Here is a 21,376-nt window from a genome sequence, read left to right as displayed (position 1 = left end):
AATCTGTTGTAATATGTTTGAAAGGGAAATAAATCAATAGTAATAATAACAAATATGATGATGAAAATATAATACAACAATAACAGTAACAATAATAAATGAATCATCACCGTGGCCTTATTTCAAGGTAGCGGTACTTGCAGCAGCCCACTTGTGGACATTTTATGGTCAGGAACTTGACATGGACGCAACACAGGACCCAAAAGCTCGATTCACAAGTCACAAAACTACTGATTCATTCAAGAGTCAATAGTGTTTTCAAAGTATCAACAAAAATTCACAGCGAGCCTGGACTCAAAAACATTGCAAGAAAAGTAACAACTCAGGATCACAGCAAAACTGGAAAAAGACTAAGACAAAGTAGCAACATAAATTCACAGCAAAAGGCTGGAGGCAAAAACTGACTTTAGCAACATTAACAAAAAGCACAGATACAGGACACGAAACAATGTCACAGTTACGATGACAGTCTCGCTCAGGACGTGGCAAGAAACAAGACAAACTGACAACAGAGAGGGCTAAACTCAGACTATTTCTACACAGGGGGGTGGTCACAGGTGGAGACAATCAGGCTAACGAGGAAACAAGGACAGGAAGTAAAGCTACTGACACATAAGGGAACAATAACTTCAAAATAAAGCCAGCACAACAACAAAAAAGAGAGGACTAAAAACTTGAACTCAACATAAGCGATGAGACATAACAGAACTAGATATTACAAATTACAAGAATATAAACTTGCCATTAATTTCATGCAATTTTAAGGAAAAATTATAGGGCTACATTGTGATACAGAATAGTTCCTTTTTAAAAATGATCTGTCACAGTTTTTTTTTTTTTTGGGGGGGGGGGGGGGGTATAGTAATAGTTGACTACTCAAGAGTTGAGTATAGGCAATTTGTGGTGGTATCCGTCTGGAAAAAAAAGTGGTATTGAACATCCCTAATAATTATCATTATCATCATCATCATCTGATGAAAACGTAACCTGTTTAATTAATGGAACACATTACAGTAATGATTACAACCGTGTTACACAGTACATGGTCTATAAAGACAGAGGGTGGCGCTGTCCAGCCTTGTTGTTAGGAGCCATCCATTTTTAAATACAAAGACAGAGGGCGATTGTTCCATCCCAAAGTGCGAAGGGGAGGACAGGGACAGCTCCGTGGTGCTGAAATCTACACGCGAAAGGGCCACGCGTTTATTTTGTCCCGTGTCGGATTAAAGCAATTGTTGCTGTATTTGGAGTAACAGCTTGAAGAGTGACAGCAAACCTATTTAGTCACCTTTAGTAGCGTGTGAATCGGAAGTGATGGACTTCTACGAGACAATGAGGCCAGACAAAAGGTACGTGCACCTCATTGTGTTGCTGTACACTGCTCACATTTTGGCTTCCGTGACTCATTATTCCATCCCCGAGGAGCTTAAGGAAGGATCCGTTGTTGCCAACCTTGCAAACGATCTCAGCTTGGACGTTGCAAGTCTGATTAGAAGAAAAATGCGTGTCGACATCATCGCTAACAAAAAATATCTGGATGTGAACAAAGAGACTGGTGAATTGTTTATTCTGGAGAAAATTGACAGGGAGCATATTTGTAACACTAAATCGTCATCATCCTGCTATCTCAAACTGGAGGTTACGCTGGAAAACCCACTGCGGATTTTTAACATTGAGATAGAAATACTGGACATGAATGACAACGCCCCGCAGTTCAGACGAGACGCCATTCATTTGGATTTGTCCGAGTCCACCTCAGCAGGGGAGAGATTCTCTTTAAGCAACGCAGTCGATCCGGATGTAGGGAGCAATTCAGTGAACACATATCATTTGAGTGAAAGTGAGCATTTTAATATTGAGGTTCAGACGGGCAGAGATGGATCCAAATTCGCAGATTTGATATTAAAAAAGACATTAGACCGAGAGGAGCAGGCAATGCACAATTTAATACTAACGGCAGTAGATGGCGGTAAACCTCCACGTTCCGGCACTGTCAGTATTATTGTTCATGTTTTAGACACAAACGACAATGCACCTTTGTTTGGTAAATCAACATACAATGTTAAAATATTAGAAAATTCTCCTATTGGGAGCCTTGTTATTGATTTAAATGCTACTGATTTAGATGAGGGCTCAAATTCGGATTTAACATATTCATATAGTTTATATACACCAGAGAAAGCACAAGACACTTTTCATTTGAATCCTACTTCTGGTGAGATTACTGTTAAAGGAATGTTGAATTATGAAGATTTTAGGATTTATGATATGGAAGTTATAGCAGCCGACAAAGGAGTCAATAGTTTATCAGGACAATGTACAATAAAAATTCTAATTGAGGACATGAATGACAACCATCCAGAAATATCTATTAAATCGTTCCTTAGTCCAGTAAGTGAGAATATTGATGTTGACACAGTGATAGCAGTTGTCAGTGTGAGTGATAAGGACTCGGGTGACAATGGCATGGTGGATCTTCACATTCCACATAATATCCCTTTTAAACTGAGGGAATCCTCCGATAACTTTTACAAGTTAGTCGTTTCGGAGCCATTAGACCGTGAGAAGGATCCAGAATATGAGATCACCTTCACTGTCACGGACAGAGGCTCCCCTCCTTTAAGTGACAATGAAACTATGACGTTGCAACTGCTGGATGTGAACGACAACGTCCCACACTTCCCTCAGTCCTTTTATACCATACGTGTGATGGAGAATAACGCTCCAAGCGCCTTACTCAGTTCCCTGAGCGCATTTGACCCTGACCTCCACGAGAACCAGTACCTAGTTTACTTCATCCTGGAGAAGGAGATCGCCAACACCTCCATGTCCATGCTGTTCTCCATCAATCCAGAGAACGGGAACCTTTACGCACTGAAAACGTTTGATTATGAAATGGAGAAGGAATTTCTGTTCCACATCGAGGCCCGAGACTCGGGTTCTCCTCCGCTCAGCAGCAACGTGACTGTCCACATCATCATCGTGGATCAGAACGACAACGCCCCAGTTATCGTCTCTCCGTGGCGAGCGCACGGCTCCGTGGTAGAGGAGAAGATCCCCAGATCCACAGATAAAGGCTCTCTGGTGGCCAAGGTGATCGCCTTGGACGTGGATTCCGTGCACAACTCTCGCGTCACCTACCAGTTCCTGCAAGTGACCGACGCCTCTTTGTTTAGTCTGGACCAGTACAACGGAGAGATCCGCACCATGAGGATGTTCAGTTACAAAGACTCGCGCCACCAGAGGCTGGTTGTGGTTGCCAAGGACAACGGGGCGCCCGCTCTGTCTGCTACAGTCACCATCAAGCTGTCCACGGTGGAAACGGCCGTGAAGGCCTACTCGGACATGACGGAGGTGCCTCTGGAATACGACATCTTCTCGGACCTCAACCTGTATTTGGTCATCGGTCTGGGCTCGGTGTCCTTCCTGCTGCTCATCACCATCTTGGTCACCATCGTGCTCAAGTGTCAGAAGGTCAAGCCCAGCAACGTGGTCCCTCCCTGCAGGAACAGTGTGATCAGCGAGAGGAACTCCACCATCGCAGATTCCACTCTGGTGTCCAACGATGCCTACTGGTACAGCATGTTTCTGGCAGAGACCAGGAAAGGAAAGCTGGTGGTCAGGCAGCCCATGCCAAAGGGCTCCAGGTACATCGTGTCCAGCCTGCCCAGGAGCACAGGCATGTCGGAGACTAGCGACTCCGCTCCTTCCACTCTGCAGGTATGAGTGAATTGCGTATACATTTAATCAGTGGAATACTTCCTTAAAATTATATATATTTAGAGTTTCACCATGCCAGCTTATTAATGGGACAGTTAAACGGTTTAGTTCATTCTTTGTTTTTGTAATTTATTTATTATTTTACTCTAAATACCTACATCTTGTGGAGTCTCTGTTTCATCTGAGCAGTATTTACTTCTGAAATTACACTGGCTAATAGTTACAATGCAACAAAAGTTTGCAATTAAGATGTAATCTTCTCAAATGCACTTAGTTATATAAAAAATACAAAAATCCTCTTAACGTTTTGATTATATGCAGTTTTTCCATTGCATAAAATAAATTTTTTAAACTAAAACAGTTATGTAATTTGTTGTGTTAGTTTTAATAATGTATCAATTTTAGAGTAAATGACATTTGAATTTTTCAATGTTTGAAATGAAAGTATTTTCACTTTATCTGTTGCATGATGCACAGCAACACATCAATAGCGTGCATAAGTCACTACAGAAATGTGCTTCAAGTGAGGGTTGTGGTGGAAAGTGGGGGATTGAGGCTGCGCAAGCCTGCCAACGATCAGCTCTGGTTGTAACACTATAACATGCATACAGTTATATAGAGTAGCTTAATATAATTGCACTTCAAATACAAAGTATGAAAGTTGATGTGTTGTGATTGTACTTCAGACACGTAGCAGCAGGTTTATTTGTGAGACATGTCAATGATGTGACTTCATCTTTAGCTATTGCTTCTAGTAAATGATGACATAGGTAAACAAACCTAGAATTTGTTCAAGCACGTTTGGTCAGTAGAATGTTTACTTTGTTTTGTTGTGGGGCTTTAACATGCTGGCTTAAAATGGCAAGTCAAGATTGTTTTTTTGTTTGTGTGTGTGTGTGTGTGTGCATTTTCCAAAAAGTGTTCACACTTGATTATTGACTTCCATATTAAAATACAGGACTGTATATGCGAACAAAGAACATAGTTTGGGTGATACCCCAAACCGTATTCGCAGGCCTGAAGCGAATATAGTCCCTTATTCAAGGGCACATCACGCTATAGGAATGTGTAGTATCACAGCTTCCCCTAGCGGCAAATATTTATATCTTTTTTTATATTACTCAAGTCTCAGCTCAAACAAGTTTTGTTTATGGAGCACTTTAAAGGCGGTCACAGCTGAAATGAAGTGATGCACATAAATCAAAGTGGAACATAAAAGAGGAAACAATTTAACATAAAATAATAAACAACAATAATGTTGAACAAATACAAATAGGTCATTAGTTTTTTATATTTATACAGAAAAAAAACATGCACAATAGTTCAGCGTGAATCGTGATCAGATATATTAAAAACAATAGTATGGTGGCGCTGTTTTAAAATATTTTAACGAGAGCCAATGACGTCATCATCAGTGAAACTCGTCATAGGGCGGTTCTTAATAAACTGGACGACTTGGCAGAGCTGAAATGAGCCTTGGTCGGTGCGGTTATTCTGCCTAGTATTATCTGGAATACATTTGCAAAAACGTGTGTTGGATTATTTTTTTGGACGTATACTGAGGTGCAGTGAACGCGCATGACAATGGGTTTCGTTGTAGTTACGCAGCCTGCCCTGCAAAGGTACGTGCTGTTCGTTATTGTTGTTCTCTCTTTTGTTAATCAAATATCCACATCCGTTACTCATTATTCCATACCTGAAGAAATGAAGGAAGGATCCGTTGTTGCCAACCTTGCTACCGATCTGGGATTGGATGTCAAAACACTGAATCAGAGGAAGATGCGCCTGGATATTATTTCAAACAAAAAATATTTGGACGTGAACAAAGACACAGGGGAGCTGTATATTGTTGAGAAGATTGACAGAGAACATATTTGCCCAACTAAATCTCTAGGCTCTTGTTATCTAAGACTTGAAGTGATCCTGGAGAATCCATTACGAATTTTCAACATTGAGGTCGAAATATTGGACATGAACGACAACGCTCCTCAATTTAGGAGGGACGCCATTCATTTGGACATATCCGAATCAACGCCAAAAGGGGAGAGATTCTCACTCAGCAATGCAGTCGATCCGGATGTTGGCAGTAATACAGTAAAAACATATCATCTGAGTGAAAGTGAGCATTTTATCATTGAGGTTCAGACGGGGAGGGAGGGGACAAAACTCGCAGATTTGATATTGAATAAAGGTTTAGACCGAGAGCAGCAGGCTGTGCACAATTTGAGATTAACGGCAGTAGATGGCGGTACACCTCCACGTTCTGGCACAGCGAGTATTATTGTTCATGTTTTAGACAACAATGACAACGCCCCTCTGTTTGATAAGTCTATTTACAATGTTAAAATAATGGAAAATTCCCCAATTGGAAGCCTTGTTATTGATTTAAATGCTACTGACTTAGATGAGGGCTCCAATTCTGATTTAACATATTCATATAGTTTATATACGCCAGAGAAAACGCAAGAAACTTTTCATTTGAATCCTTCTACTGGTGAGATTACTGTTAAAGGAATGTTGAATTATGAAGATTTTAGGATTTATGATATGGAAGTTATAGCAGCAGACAAAGGAGTCAATTATTTATCAGGACAATGTACAATAAAAATTAATGTTGAGGACATGAATGACAACCACCCAGAAATATCAATTAAATCATTTCATAGTCCAGTCAGTGAAAATATTGAAGTTGACACAGTGATAGCAGTTGTCAGTGTGAGTGACAAGGACTCGGGTGACAATGGCATGGTGGATCTTCATATTCAACATAATATGCCTTTTAAACTGAGGGAGTCCTCTGATAACTTTTACAAGTTAGTCATTTCAGAGCCATTAGACCGTGAGAAGGTTCCAGAATATGAGATCACCTTCACTGTCACGGACAGAGGCTCCCCTCCTTTAAGTGACAATGAAACAATGACGTTGCAGCTGCTGGATGTGAACGACAACGTCCCACACTTCCCTCAGTCCTTTTATACCATACGTGTGATGGAGAATAACGCTCCAGGCGCCTTGATCAGTTCCCTGAGCGCATTTGACCCTGACCTCCACGAGAACCAGTACCTAGTTTACTTCATCCTGGAGAAAGAGATCGCCAACACCTCCATGTCCATGCTGTTCTCCATCAATCCAGAGAACGGGAACCTTTACGCACTGAAAACGTTTGACTATGAGATGGAGAAGGAATTTCTGTTCCACATCGAGGCCCGAGACTCGGGTTCTCCTCCGCTCAGCAGCAACGTGACCGTCCACATCATCATCGTGGATCAGAACGACAACGCCCCAGTTATCGTCTCTCCGTGGCGAGCGCATGGCTCCGTGGTAGAGGAGAAGATTCCCAGATCCACAGATAAAGGCTCTCTGGTGGCCAAGGTCATCGCTTTGGACGTGGATTCCGTGCACAACTCTCGCGTCACCTACCAGTTCCTGCAGGTGACCGACGCCTCCTTGTTCAGTCTGGACCAGTACAACGGAGAGATCCGCACCATGAGGATGTTCAGTTACAAAGACTCGCGCCACCAGAGGCTGGTTGTGGTTGCCAAGGACAACGGGGCGCCCGCTCTGTCTGCTACAGTCACCATCAAGCTGTCCACGGTGGAAACGGCCGTGAAGGCCTACTCGGACATGACGGAGGTGCCTCTGGAATACGACATCTTCTCGGACCTCAACCTTTATTTGGTCATCGGTCTGGGCTCGGTGTCCTTCCTCTTGCTCATCACCATCTTGGTCACCATCGTGCTCAAGTGTCAGAAGGTTAAGCCCAGCAAAGCGGCTCCTCCCTGCAGGAACAGTGTGATCAGCGAGAGGAACTCCACCATCGCAGATTCCACTCTGGTGTCCAACGATGCCTACTGGTACAGCATGTTTCTGGCAGAGACCAGGAAAGGAAAGCTGGTGGTCAGGCAGCCCATGCCAAAGGGCTCCAGGTACTTCGTGTCCAGCCTTCCTAGGAGCACAGGCATGTCGGAGACTAGCGACTCTGCTCCTTCCACCTTGCAGGTATGAAGATGAGCAAATTAAAAAATAACTTGTCTTAGCCTATATCATAAACTATGACTGACCCCCTATTTATATTATATATTTTCTAAATTCATAATGCTTGGGCGCTACTGCATAACCCCCCCCCCCACCCCCATGACGTTTATAATCAATAATAATTATAATAAATCAATATGACCAATAACTATATAAACAGTACAGGAATTAGGGCATCCAAGCAGTTATAGACTATCCACAATTTACGTATTCAGGATCAACAAATATTATGGAAGCTGTAACTTAAAGTTTACACTTGGGAATTAAATCAAGAGTAATCTTGACAAAGGCATATATTGAAAATGTCTTCTTTGCAGATCCCGCTCTCCCAAATAATTGATCAAAAAAAGAAAAAAGAAAACCAATTGCACAATGCGTAAGGGAGATGAAATATGTCATAATGTGTTTTGATCCATTTTGTGGAATAGAATGATCACCCGTAAGTTTTATTTATCTACATTGACGTCTTGATGACCACTGTGAATGTTCTTTTGCTGTCAGACATATGCAGATGGTTAACCATGCATGGACTCACGCTCCATGCGGCGGGCGGCCCATGATACTGAAACATATTTCCCCTAGGTCCTAAAGAAATCCAATCTCGCGGAAAAGTAGACTTTCACTTTATTATTTTGTCAAACAAATTTAATACGCATCAAGCAGCCGCAGATAGGCCTATAGGTTATTCAACACGAAACTGAAAATACAAAAAACGAGAAGTAGCCTATTGATAATTTGAACGGATAAAATGCCGTATTATTGGATTTAATAATAAGATCATTAAAAACATGTAGAACCACATGCCCAAACTGAGGCGCCTTGCGTGTCACGGTGAGAGATCAAATACAAATGACTTTAATTAAGCGCAACTTTTTCGTAAAAAAGAAAAGAAAGAAATGTTTCGCACAAATACAGTAAAACTAACGTTTTGAACTTTTTAAAAAATATAAATGCAAATGTTCACAAAGGGTGATTCAGGTCGCTGTTCTCCAACAAAAACTTTCTCAGTGCTGAAGTCATTTCTGAAAACGTATTCTATTGGTGCACGGTAAGGGGGGCGTATTATTCTCTGCAGTTAACGGAAGACGAATCCGATTTATGAAAAAAGATTTTTCTCTGACTCAGAAGAGACGGATGTGTAGCCTATTAACGTCGCATTTAATTTTTTTAAACGAAGGATTTTTGTTCCCCTATCAAATATGGCTCATGCGTCCTCTTTGCTCTCGTGGGAAAGGTATGTAGGCGTTTTCCTTTTTCTTTGTGCCACGATGAACACCGTGTGGACCGTCACTCATTATTCTGTACCCGAAGAAATGGAGGAAGGCTCTGTAGTTGCTAATCTGGCATCGGATTTGGGTTTAGACGCAAGGACGCTGACCAAGAGGAAGATGCGCATCGATGTTGTCGCAAATAAAAAATACCTTGACATCAACAAGGACACAGGAGAGCTTTTTGTTCTGGAGAGAATAGACAGGGAGTTACTGTGCCCTTTAAAAACGGCCACGTCTTGTTTCCTTAAATTAGACGCAGCAATTGAGAATCCAATTAGGATGTTTAACATCGAAGTGGAAATCACGGATATTAATGACAACGCTCCTCATTTTCGACGAGGCACCATGCATTTAGACATATCGGAGTCGAGCCCGGTTGGTGAGAGATTTTCCCTGAATAATGCAGTGGACCCGGATGTTGGAGTCAATTCTGTGCAAAATTACCACCTGAGCTCCAGCCAATATTTTAACATCGAAATTCAGACAGGGAGAGACGGTACCAAATTTGCAGATTTAATTCTAACAAAGGTGCTAAACAGAGAGCAGCAGGCTGTTCATCATCTCATCCTCACTGCCTTGGACGGTGGCGTTCCCACGCGCACGGGCACGGCCAGCATCATTGTTCGAGTCCTGGATGTCAATGACAACGCCCCATCCTTTGACAAAGACAAATACTTAGTGGAAGTGATGGAGAACTCCCCTATTGGCAGTCTGGTGATTCAATTAAATGCCACTGATTTAGATGAAGGCTCTAATTCTGATGTGTTTTATTCTTATAGTTTATACACATCAGAAAAAACACAGAATGTGTTTAGTTTAAATCAAGAAAATGGTGAAATCAGAGTGACGGAGATGATTAATTATGAGGATTTGAAATTTTATGAAATGGAAGTCATTGCTAGTGATAAGGGGATAAACTCCTTATCAGGTCAGTGTAAAGTAACTATACAGGTGACAGATATGAATGACAACCACCCAGAAATTTCTATCAAGTCGTTTCAAAGTCCAATTAAAGAAAACATACCTGTTGACACAGTCATAGCAGTTGTCAGTGTGAGTGACAAGGACTCAGGTGACAATGGCATGGTGGATCTTCACATTCCACATAATATGCCTTTTAAACTGAAAGAGTCCGCTGATAACTATTACAAGTTAGTCATTTCAGAGCCATTAGACCGTGAGAAAGTTGGAGAATATGACATCACCTTCACTGTCACGGACAGAGGCTCCCCTCCTTTATATGACAATGAAACTATGACTTTAGAACTTCTGGATGTGAACGACAACGTCCCACACTTCCCTCAGTCCTTTTATACCATACGTGTGATGGAGAATAACGCTCCAGGCGCCTTGCTCAGTTCTCTCAGCGCATTTGACCCTGACCTCCACGAGAACCAGTACCTAGTTTACTTCATCCTGGAGAAGGAGATCGCCAACACCTCCATGTCCATGCTGTTCTCCATCAATCCAGAGAACGGGAACCTTTACGCACTGAAAACGTTTGACTATGAGATGGAGAAGGATTTTCTGTTCCACATCGAGGCCCGAGACTCGGGTTCTCCTCCGCTCAGCAGCAACGTGACCGTCCACATCATCATCGTGGATCAGAACGACAACGCCCCAGTTATCGTCTCTCCGTGGCGAGCGCACGGCTCCGTGGTAGAGGAGAAGATCCCCAGATCCACAGATAAAGGCTCTCTGGTGGCCAAGGTGATCGCTTTGGACGTGGATTCCGTGCACAACTCTCGCGTCACCTACCAGTTCCTGCAGGTGACCGACGCCTCCTTGTTCAGTCTGGACCAGTACAACGGAGAGATCCGCACCATGAGGATGTTCAGTTACAAAGACTCGCGCCACCAGAGGCTGGTTGTGGTTGCCAAGGACAATGGGGCGCCCACTCTGTCTGCTACAGTCACTATCAAGCTGTCCACGGTGGAAACGGCAGTGAAGGCCTACTCGGACATGACAGAGGTGCCTCTGGAATACGACATCTTCTCAGACCTCAACCTGTATTTGGTCATTGGTCTGGGCTCGGTGTCCTTCCTGTTGCTCATCACCATCTTGGTCACCATCGTGCTCAAGTGTCAGAAGGTCAAGCCCAGCAAAGCGGCTCCTCCCTGCAGGAACAGTGTGATCAGCGAAAGGAACTCCACCATCGCAGATTCCACTCTGGTGTCCAACGATGCCTACTGGTACAGCATGTTTCTGGCAGAGACCAGGAAAGGAAAGCTGGTGGTCAGGCAGCCCATGCCAAAGGGCTCCAGGTACTTCGTGTCCAGCCTTCCTAGGAGCACAGGCATGTCGGAGACTAGCGACTCCGCTCCTTCCACTCTGCAGGTATAATGACACATTTGTCAAACATCTGCAATGTTCTGATAGCCTCAGTAATTACCAGTATACGTCAAGTGCACTTTTGTGACCAAAACAGCACCATCTTTGCTATGATTTGCTATTATTTTAATTATAACCTTGATGCCATTTAATCTAAAACCAAATGCAGCACCTATCAATTAAAATCAAATTTACAGTAAATGACATAACCCTGAGATATTCTGTTTTTCGGTCAATGTTCTCTCTTAAATTAATATAATATACTGTAACTGTTATGGAAAGGAGCTAAATTTGTATGCATTGATTAATGACATTAAATAGAAAAATGTGTAAATTATGTAAATAATGAAATCTAAGCTAACAGTGATCTTCAGTGTGTGGGAAGTTTGGGCAACTCAAAGCTGATATACTTACACAAAGCCATGACACATTTTGTTTAATGAAGGTCAACAGGTGGCTACACTAGTTTTGTACCTTCTCCATTTAGTGGAGGAGCCTTTAATTTTTCCGACTGTCGCTGTACGCTAACGTAAATTAACAAAGATATTAAGAACAAATAGATAATATTTTTGATACAAATTAAGTGGTTTAGTTTTCAGCGGCAACTTGTTTGGTAATCACTGTTCTGCAGTATAAACAGCAATTGTTTTACGCACGGTTAGTAGTGCTCAAAAGTTTTAAAACATGAACAAAAGACAAAATAATGAGACTTTTACATACTGTCAATAATGGTGTTGTTGCCTTTTTTTTGTTGCATTGTTGCAAAACAAAACAAACTACAAACTAAGTCTCAGAAAACAAAGTGGAATGTGTGTGGTTTGGATTTGGCACCCAGCTCACTTTGTCACTCACCCAATGGAGTTTTATTTATTTGTACTTTTTGGGGAATTCTTTTTAAAATGACAAATAATTCAAAATGCTTTTGCTGCCGTTACATGATATGACATTTACATAAAAGTACCAAATGCACAAATTGTTTAATGATATGTACTTTTCTGCTTGTTACTAGTTGGCTTACAAAAAAATATTTTGCTCTTTTGATTGTACTTTGAAGCCTTCCATTTGAATGAAGACTATTTTAAACACGTTTGAGGTAGTACACCGGAACACTTTTCATTTGACACATCTGATGTTAGATTATGTTAGATGATGATGATATAAGTATGGGACAGTATATTCAAGTTAGTTTGCATCTCAGCTATAAAGGCTAATAGGGGAAGTATTAGCACACAAGTGGGAATGAAACTTAAATGACCTTATCCTGGAGTGTTGGCTTTACAAATAAATGGATGAATGAGAGATACACAGATAAGCAAACTCAATAGTAGGCTATAATGAAAATTTGTGTGAATGTCCCTTAGTTTTGTACCTATAAGCCCACTCATACCTCAAAGTTTGCTGTAGATTAAAAACCAAAGAGGATGAGTTTGTTCTGAAGAAGTATTACTTTAAAATATATATATTTTAATAACCTGCACTATTATAGGACACATCTCAGATTAGTTTTTTTTTTTTTTTTAAATACTACCCAAACACAAAAAATGATCAAGTATACTTTAAAGTTTACTATAAAGTGTGATAATTGCATACTAACAAACATGGATTTTAAAACGATTGGAAATGTTATCATTACCTTATTTCATTTTGATTGAATGAAAAACTCACTTTGCTGAAGTTTATTCATTAAATGAACGGAAGATATAACGGCGTGGGTCTGAAAACATTTGTTCCTGTTTCGTTGTGAACTATAGTAATCAAAGTCTCAGTGGGCTTTTATAATTAAACGTCGGAATATCTGTTGTTTTTGAAATGTTGTAAGGACTCTTAAGAAACGAATTTTGTCGCTGCTGTCCACAAAATCTCACACTTGATGAGGTCATCAGTCTCGCGAATTCTCATTGGAGGAGGACGAGACAGACGTTCCAGAAGTGACGTCACATTGGACAAAAGGCGAAAAAAGAGGGTTGTATTAACGTCCTCGTTGTGCTTATTCGTTAAATAGGACAGCAACTCTTCCACCTTTCGGCGCGTTTAAAGGATTTATCCTCAACATGACGCACGTCTTCTGTAAGTTCGGCGAGTCGCGCCCACTTGTCATGTTTCTCTTTTTCTGCACATTGGTGGGCAAGGTGTCGTCTGTCACCCACTACTCCATTCCTGAAGAGATGGAGGAAGGTTCAGTGGTTGCTAATTTGGCGTCTGATTTAGGCTTAGACGTGAGGACGCTGAACAGGAGGAAAATGCGCATCGATGTGGTGGCAAATAAAAAATACCTGGATATCAACAAAGACACGGGAGAGCTATTTATTTTGGAGAGAATTGATAGGGAATTACTGTCCAAAACAATGACGTATTGCTCTCTGAAATTGGACGCAACAATTGAAAATCCCATACGTATGTTTAACATTGAAGTGGAAATCACGGATATTAATGACAACGCTCCTCATTTTCGGCGAGGTACCATGCATTTGGACATATCCGAGTCGAGCCCGGTTGGAGAGAGATTCTCGCTGAATAATGCAGTGGACCCGGATGTTGGAGACAATTCGGTGCACAACTACCACCTGAGTTCCAGCCAACATTTTAACATCGAAATTCAAACGGGGAGGGATGGCTCCAAATTTGCAGATTTGATTCTAACAAAGGTGCTGGACAGAGAGCAGCAGGCTGTTCATCATCTCATCCTCACTGCCGTGGACGGTGGCGTTCCCACGCGCACGGGCACGGCCAGCATCATTGTTCGCGTCCTGGATGTCAATGACAACGCCCCATCCTTTGACAAAGACAAATACTTAGTGGAAGTGATGGAGAACTCCCCTATTGGCAGTCTGGTGATTCAATTAAATGCCACTGATTTAGATGAAGGCTCTAATTCTGATGTGTTTTATTCTTATAGTTTATACACATCAGAAAAAACACAGAATGTGTTTAGTTTAAATCAAAAAAATGGTGAAATTAGAGTGAATGAGATGATTAATTATGAGGATTTGAAAATGTATGAAATGGAAGTCATCGCTAGTGATAAGGGGTTAAACTCCTTATCAGGTCAGTGTAAAGTAACTATACAGGTGACAGATATGAATGACAACCACCCAGAAATTTCTATCAAGTCGTTTCAAAGTCCAATTAAAGAAAACATACCTGTTGACACAGTCATAGCAGTTGTCAGTGTGAGTGACAAGGACTCAGGTGACAATGGCATGGTGGATCTTCACATTCCACATAATATGCCTTTTAAACTGAAGGAGTCCTCTGATAACTATTACAAGTTAGTAATTTCAGAGCCATTAGACCGTGAGAAAGTTGGAGAATATGACATCACCTTCACTGTCACGGACAGAGGCTCCCCTCCTTTATATGACAATGAAACTATGACTTTAGAACTGCTGGATGTGAACGACAACGTCCCACACTTCCCTCAGTCCTTTTATACCATACGTGTGATGGAGAATAACGCTCCAGGCGCCTTGCTCAGTTCTCTCAGCGCATTTGACCCTGACCTCCACGAGAACCAGTACCTAGTTTACTTCATCCTAGAGAAGGAGATCACCAACACCTCCATGTCCATGCTGTTCTCCATCAATCCAGAGAACGGGAACCTTTACGCACTCAAAACATTTGATTATGAGATGGAGAAGGAATTTCTGTTCCACATCGAGGCCCGAGACTCGGGTTCTCCTCCGCTCAGCAGCAACGTGACCGTCCACATCATCATCGTGGATCAGAACGACAACGCCCCAGTTATCGTCTCTCCGTGGCGAGCGCACGGCTCCGTGGTAGAGGAGAAGATCCCCAGATCCACAGATAAAGGCTCTCTGGTGGCCAAGGTCATCGCTTTGGACGTGGATTCCGTGCACAACTCTCGCGTCACCTACCAGTTCCTGCAAGTGACCGACGCCTCCTTGTTCAGTCTGGACCAGTACAACGGAGAGATCCGCACCATGAGGATGTTCAGTTACAAAGACTCGCGCCACCAGAGGCTGGTTGTGGTTGCCAAGGACAACGGGGCGCCCGCTCTGTCTGCTACAGTCACCATCAAGCTGTCCACGGTGGAAACGGCCGTGAAGGCCTACTCGGACATGACGGAGGTGCCTCTGGAATACGACATCTTCTCGGACCTCAACCTTTATTTGGTCATCGGTCTGGGTTCGGTGTCCTTCCTCTTGCTCATCACCATCTTGGTCACTATCGTGCTCAAGTGTCAGAAGGTCAAGCCCAGCAAAGCGGCTCCTCCCTGCAGGAACAGTGTGATCAGCGAAAGGAACTCCACCATTGCAGATTCCACTCTGGTGTCCAACGATGCCTACTGGTATAGCATGTTTCTGGCAGAGACCAGGAAAGGAAAGCTGGTGGTCAGGCAGCCCATGCCAAAGGGCTCCAGGTACTTCGTGTCCAGCCTTCCCAGGAGCACAGGCATGTCGGAGACTAGCGACTCCGCTCCCTCCACCTTGCAGGTAAAAATGTGCTGCTGAGTGAAGAGTATATCCAGAGTTGGGTCACAGTGCAGAATTCTCTCAATTATGCAAAATGTACCAATTTAATTAAATTATTTTAACTATGTCAATTTGCTGGCTGGACACTAGGAGAATAATTAAATACATATTTTTCATGTTTTACTTTTTGTGGTGCCTCATTTGTGGACTATTTGCAAACATATTATATATTTCCACTTATAGTATGTTGTGTTGGTCCATGCAAACTATTTATAATTCTTTGGAATATTTTTTTAGTTTCTCTGTGTGAGTGGATTAAGTATGTGCTTGCTTATCTCATTTTTTTGTAATATGCCATAACAAAAAAAAATACATGAAATTCCCTGGACAACATCCTTGAAATGTAATTTTATTTGCTGCTGTTGATGTTTGAACTATGAGGGTCATTAATCCAAGCTATTATTACTAGTGTGGACATGTTGTTTATGGATCCAGGTATCAGATCAATGTATAAGAATGATGCTAAATTTTATAAATAATGTATTTTCTGAGTTTTACAAAGCAGCACCTTCCAAACTAAACAAAATTGGACCAAAACTAAACTACACTGAAGCAAATTCATTCATACGGCTTTGGCGACTTTTTCTCATGTATGACTACCTTTTATCTATTTCTATCCAGGTAAGTATAAGCGCTACTAGAAACAATGATTTGACATTTTAACATGTCTTTTTGTTTTTAATTTTACATGTGTATCTAACGTTCAGGGCCGCAGCTGCATATTCTGGCAACTTTCTTCATATCGTCTGCATCAAAGCACTCATCACAGGATACATTAAAGAATAGTTTTTATGAGCCCTGTAATAACCTGACCTCACCCTTTCTTTTTCTTCCCACGCTCTTAAGTACCCTAAATGAGGGAGGTCCACTCAGCAGCTTGGAGGTATGCAGGAGTCTCACTCTCTCTCAACGGATTCACTCCTTAATAATTGTTTTTTTTGTTTCCATTTTTTGTTGGCACTCTTCTCAGTTGGTGTTTCAAATTTCTGTTTTCTCTTACACCCCAAAGTCATATTGTTCATCTCTTCATGTCCACTTTTTGCCTGCAGTTAATCACATGAATCACATCCATTGAGCAAACCAAATGCATGCTAGGAAAAAATAATACTAGCAACAACAATTGGGTTTCCATCTTTATATTCAATCAGAAAGTGTTTTGTAAAACAATTCTAATCTTGGCCACAATAACCACATGCAGTGGTGGCTTGCCTGACAATTTGTTGTCAAGATTGACACAATTTGGTCAACTGCAGCCAGTCTTTAAATGCACCTGTTGACTTGTACTTATTCAACTATATTGAACACAACTATAAATGCAAGACTTTGCTGCTCATGTATTTCTGAGTCACCTTTTATTGTGGGTAGCATAAGGCACAAGTGCAATAAATGTGTTGCACCGCATCAGGCAAATGGCCTCACAAAATACAGTCAAACTGCACATTTTAGAGTGGCTTATTATTTTGCACACCTGTATAATAATCTTGCTGTCTAATCCGCATCACTCTGCTATAGAGAAGTGCTCACTAACAGATTTGGACAGATTTTTCAGTATATTAGTTTTGAGTCTATGATTTATATTTTTTATTTGAGAGAAATAGGCCTTTGGTGTACATAACAGTGTTGCATTTATATTTTTTCAACGTACATGTTTACTTTACTATGCTTTAAAATTCAAAATTGTTACAAAATAATGTTAGTGTATTTTTTTTCTCTCCATAGCTTCAATTACAAATGATTCCGAACTAATATTTCCTATTATTAAATGTCTGTAATTGGACCTTGACTGTTTCAGACATTTTGACACTTTTTATGTGTGACCTATTTTTTGTGTAGGGAATTTTCAAAATGAGCCCAGTTACCTAGCAACCACACGCCTCATCTTTCCCAATTATGGTGTGTTCAATAATTGTGTGTACATTTAAGGATCTGTCAAACCCTTTCTATCTTACTGTCTCAGAATGCATGTCACTTTGACCAGTCACATATATGTCCCGGTTTTGAAATATATTCTCTCATTGACAGGCATTCACAACCAGCAGCACTCGATCCACGTGAAGGCCAGAACCCCCCAGCCGCATATCGGACCAATTGTGACGGGAGAGCTCCAGAGGAGAAGAGATAACCCAGAATTGACATCATTCTCACACCCGTCATGCTCAGCCTGGTTCCTCATCTATTTGACATACAACTTAATGCTGCGGTGTACATGAGGAATAACCCCCACCGCTTCTTACGATCCCCTCTATATGTATTCTATAAGCACATGAAAAGCCAATATAAGCCTTTTTGATAAACTCTTCAGTGTGCACGGTATGACCGCATGGCTTCAACCACACTTCATTCCAAAAATGTCACAAGAGATGTTATTTGCCAAGAAACAGACTGGGTGTGAATAGTCCAAGAAGCCAAAACAAGGGGACAATGTGAGTGGAATTGCCTGCATGAGACTATATTGCCTCTTTAAAAAGGACCACCCATTATGTGTATAGTATTTTACATTTTGATCCACTTTGTTCTCATTTTCTGCATTAATGGCAGTGGAAACGGCACAGTATAATAGATGTTAAAAAAAAGCAACAACAGGCGGTTTGTAGGAATGCAATTAGATTTTTTTTTTTTATATACAAATAGTGTTTTTAGGTTTTGTAAATGACTAAAGCAATGCCCACCACAGTTATGAATGAGTGTGCTGAATGATTCATGTGACTTAATGAGAATTTAGTGATATTCTGTACAAGAAACAATGCACTAGCTGATTGATTTTGATAACTTAAAGGGGAAGTCAACCCCCCAATATTTTTTTTGGACAATATGTTCTACGCAGCCCCGCTAGTCTCAGTATGGTATTTTGGTTAATATTGCATTAATGGAATATGAGTCACATGTCACATATTATTGTCAAGAAATGTTTAAGGTTGACTTCCACTTTAAAATATTGGCCATTAAGAAAGAAAAAAAAACATTCCAAAAACATGCCCCAAGTCCAAGCTGCTTTGAAATGCTGGTCAACTATAGAAAAAAAGTACATTCAACTCCTGTACATTCCAATGGTAACTGTAATGTGGTGCCTAACCTTTACTACAAAACAATGTCATGTTAACAAATTGAGTTGTTAGGTTAACAAACACAGAAAAGTGAGTTTTTTTGTCAGTGTTTACCTGCTATCACTCGTTTTTTTTTTTGTTGCATGGAATCACCTTCATAATTTTAGGTAGTGTTCAGCTCCTTGTCCGTATCAGCTAGAAGTGCGGCAAAGAGTATAGAAGAGGAAAAGGATAATTGTGTACAGTGTCATGCGTTTTCCTTCTTCTACAATAAACACAAATGTGCTTGAACATGAATTCCTCAACTAAGGGCCGTAAGATTCTCCTTGTATTGTAGATATCACACAATGTATATCATATTGTCTACCTTTTTTGTTTATGTCCCTTAATATCAACAGTGTTCTAAAGTTGTTTAACAATGTGTGTGGTACAATATAAAATGTTTACAGTACAGCAATCATGTATTTGTCACCCAATGAAAGCTGTGCTAAGGTGTTATTGACAACTGAGAACTTAAGGTACCACAACTACACTTACAGTATAGTCATGCTTTGTAATGCTTGTGAGGCATTTCTTGGTCAAATGTGTACATTTAGGTTTTTAAAAGGCCTTTCCCCCATTTCTTTACTGAAGATAAATGTCTATATTGAAAAGTACAAACAATTATGCGAAAGACTTTAGCCGAAGCAGCCATTAATAAACACTCAGAAAACAATATAATGAGATGAAACACATTTGAGCTGATGGACCTTAATGTGGCTTCAATAATGCTGTCATCGTCATCTTTTTAGTGCCAATCACATCAACTTTACAGTATATACAGTCAATATGAAATCAATACTGTGCAAACACTTTAGCACATCATACATGTTTAAAGTTGTGATGTTTTACAGGCAAATACATAAAATAAGTGCATTGTACAGTGGTAACAGTGAAACATAATCGTGTGTGTAATGTGATCTTATTGTATGACAGATTGAATAAATACAAAATGGGAACTAATAAAGCGTTTGCTATGTCGCTCTATTTTAAATTCTTTGTGCTTATAGCATGATGCAGATGATCAACAGACACATTTTTGTCAGTTAATGCTTACATCACTTCATTGTTAAGCCTGGCCATGCAGCTAATTGGACCAAAGGTGCAATACAGTCTGCAGTGTGCCTCCTGCCTGGTCTCCAGGGAGATGAGCTCACTGACACATTTAGGCTCTGTTATTATGTTACCATGTAAATCAATTACATTGCATAATTCTAATTAAATTAACCTATACGGTACTCTGGTCCAGTGACCTACTGACACATACACACTCTATCAATGTCAAATTACTGTATTGACATTCTCCCTTAGATGGGATGCTATACAGACCATTGTTTCATCTAAAATTACTAATGAGAGATATACAAGTCAGTATGTAAGAATTGATATGAAAACACAGTCCACATTCAAGGGAATCAGTGAACATGATGATTTGCTTTGGTTGCAGCATTCACTGCTTCCCTCCCCCATTTCCTTCGTCAGCAGCGACCTGCGGAAAGGAGCTACGTTGCCATGGCTACCAGCTGTCTGCTCCCTGAAGGGCGTTGTGCCTGGTGCTCTGACGTAGCCCGTCATCTAATATTCCAGCATACACAGTACACACAATGCTCACGCACGCGCACGCACCCACGCGCGTACAGACGACCCAGCATCCTTTCTCTTGAGTGTTAATGGAAATCAGTTGCAATGATATTGTGTGGTCGTATTGGTGCAGTGTGAAGGAAGGGAGGGAGGGGAGGGGTTTCAAGCTTCAATATGCGGCAGCGCTTGAGCATGCGCACCTTGATTTGGCCTACATCCAGAAGTATGGCGCAATCATGGAGAGGGTGCGACGATTTAATTTTTTGTTTGTTTTTGCATTTATTATATATTATATAAAGTATATGATTTTGATTGATCTACAATGATACAATACTGTACGGCCAATTTAACAATTATTGTGGCAGCATTGTTTTTAGAGAATGTAACAAATGCTGCATATGCGGAAAACAGCCAGAAGAGGTCGCTGTTGTCCACTCTGCATCAGGACGATGATGGGAGGGACTGGATGGAGCACACGGAAATAATAATCATGTACAGTAGTACTCTATGCCTTTTCTGGTCCCGGAATTTCAAGGCTAATCTGAATTATTGAAAGGGGGATATCTGGAATTATTATATTCATACAGTATGGGCCAAAAGTTAGGACACACTTTCTTATTCAATGCATTTGCTTTATTCTCATGGCTGGTTATTTGTAGATTCTCATTGAAGGCATCACAACTATGTATGAACTGATCTGGAGTTATGTACTGAACAAAAATTAAAAGGTGAAATAACTTAAAACCAGTTTAATATTATATATTTTTCAAAATAGCCATCTTTTGGTCTGGTTACTTTTTTGCATAATATTGGCATTCTTACATCTGGGAACTCCTTAAAGACTGTTGGAAAACTCTTTCAG

The 21,376-nt window shown here is 40.9% G+C and overlaps 1 protein-coding gene across 1 annotated transcript; it reads left to right on the top strand.

The window, feature by feature from the left end:
- Positions 1-1,314: 1,314 nt before the first annotated feature.
- Positions 1,315-19,914, top strand: LOC144059536 (protocadherin gamma-A9). Its single transcript, XM_077578691.1, has 4 exons — positions 1,315-3,720; positions 5,677-7,719; positions 16,697-16,733; positions 17,873-19,914. The coding sequence occupies exons 1-3, from the start codon at positions 1,315-1,317 to the stop codon at positions 16,706-16,708; spliced, it is 4,461 nt and encodes a 1,486-aa protein (XP_077434817.1). The 3' UTR covers positions 16,709-16,733; positions 17,873-19,914.
- The last annotated feature ends 1,462 nt before the right edge of the window (positions 19,915-21,376 follow it).

This window comes from Vanacampus margaritifer, chromosome 10 (assembly GCF_051991255.1).
Source record: "Vanacampus margaritifer isolate UIUO_Vmar chromosome 10, RoL_Vmar_1.0, whole genome shotgun sequence".
Classification (NCBI taxonomy): Eukaryota; Metazoa; Chordata; class Actinopteri; order Syngnathiformes; family Syngnathidae; genus Vanacampus; species Vanacampus margaritifer.
This window is presented reverse-complemented; position numbering and strand designations above follow the sequence as displayed.

Coding starts and splice junctions, on each gene's coding strand:
- LOC144059536 (XM_077578691.1), top strand. CDS start 1,315: ATGGACTTCTACGAGACAATGAGGCCAGACAAAAGGTACGTGCACCTC. Junction 3,721..5,676: donor CCGCTCCTTCCACTCTGCAG/GTATGAGTGAAT, acceptor TTCAACATTGAG/GTCGAAATATTGGACATGAA.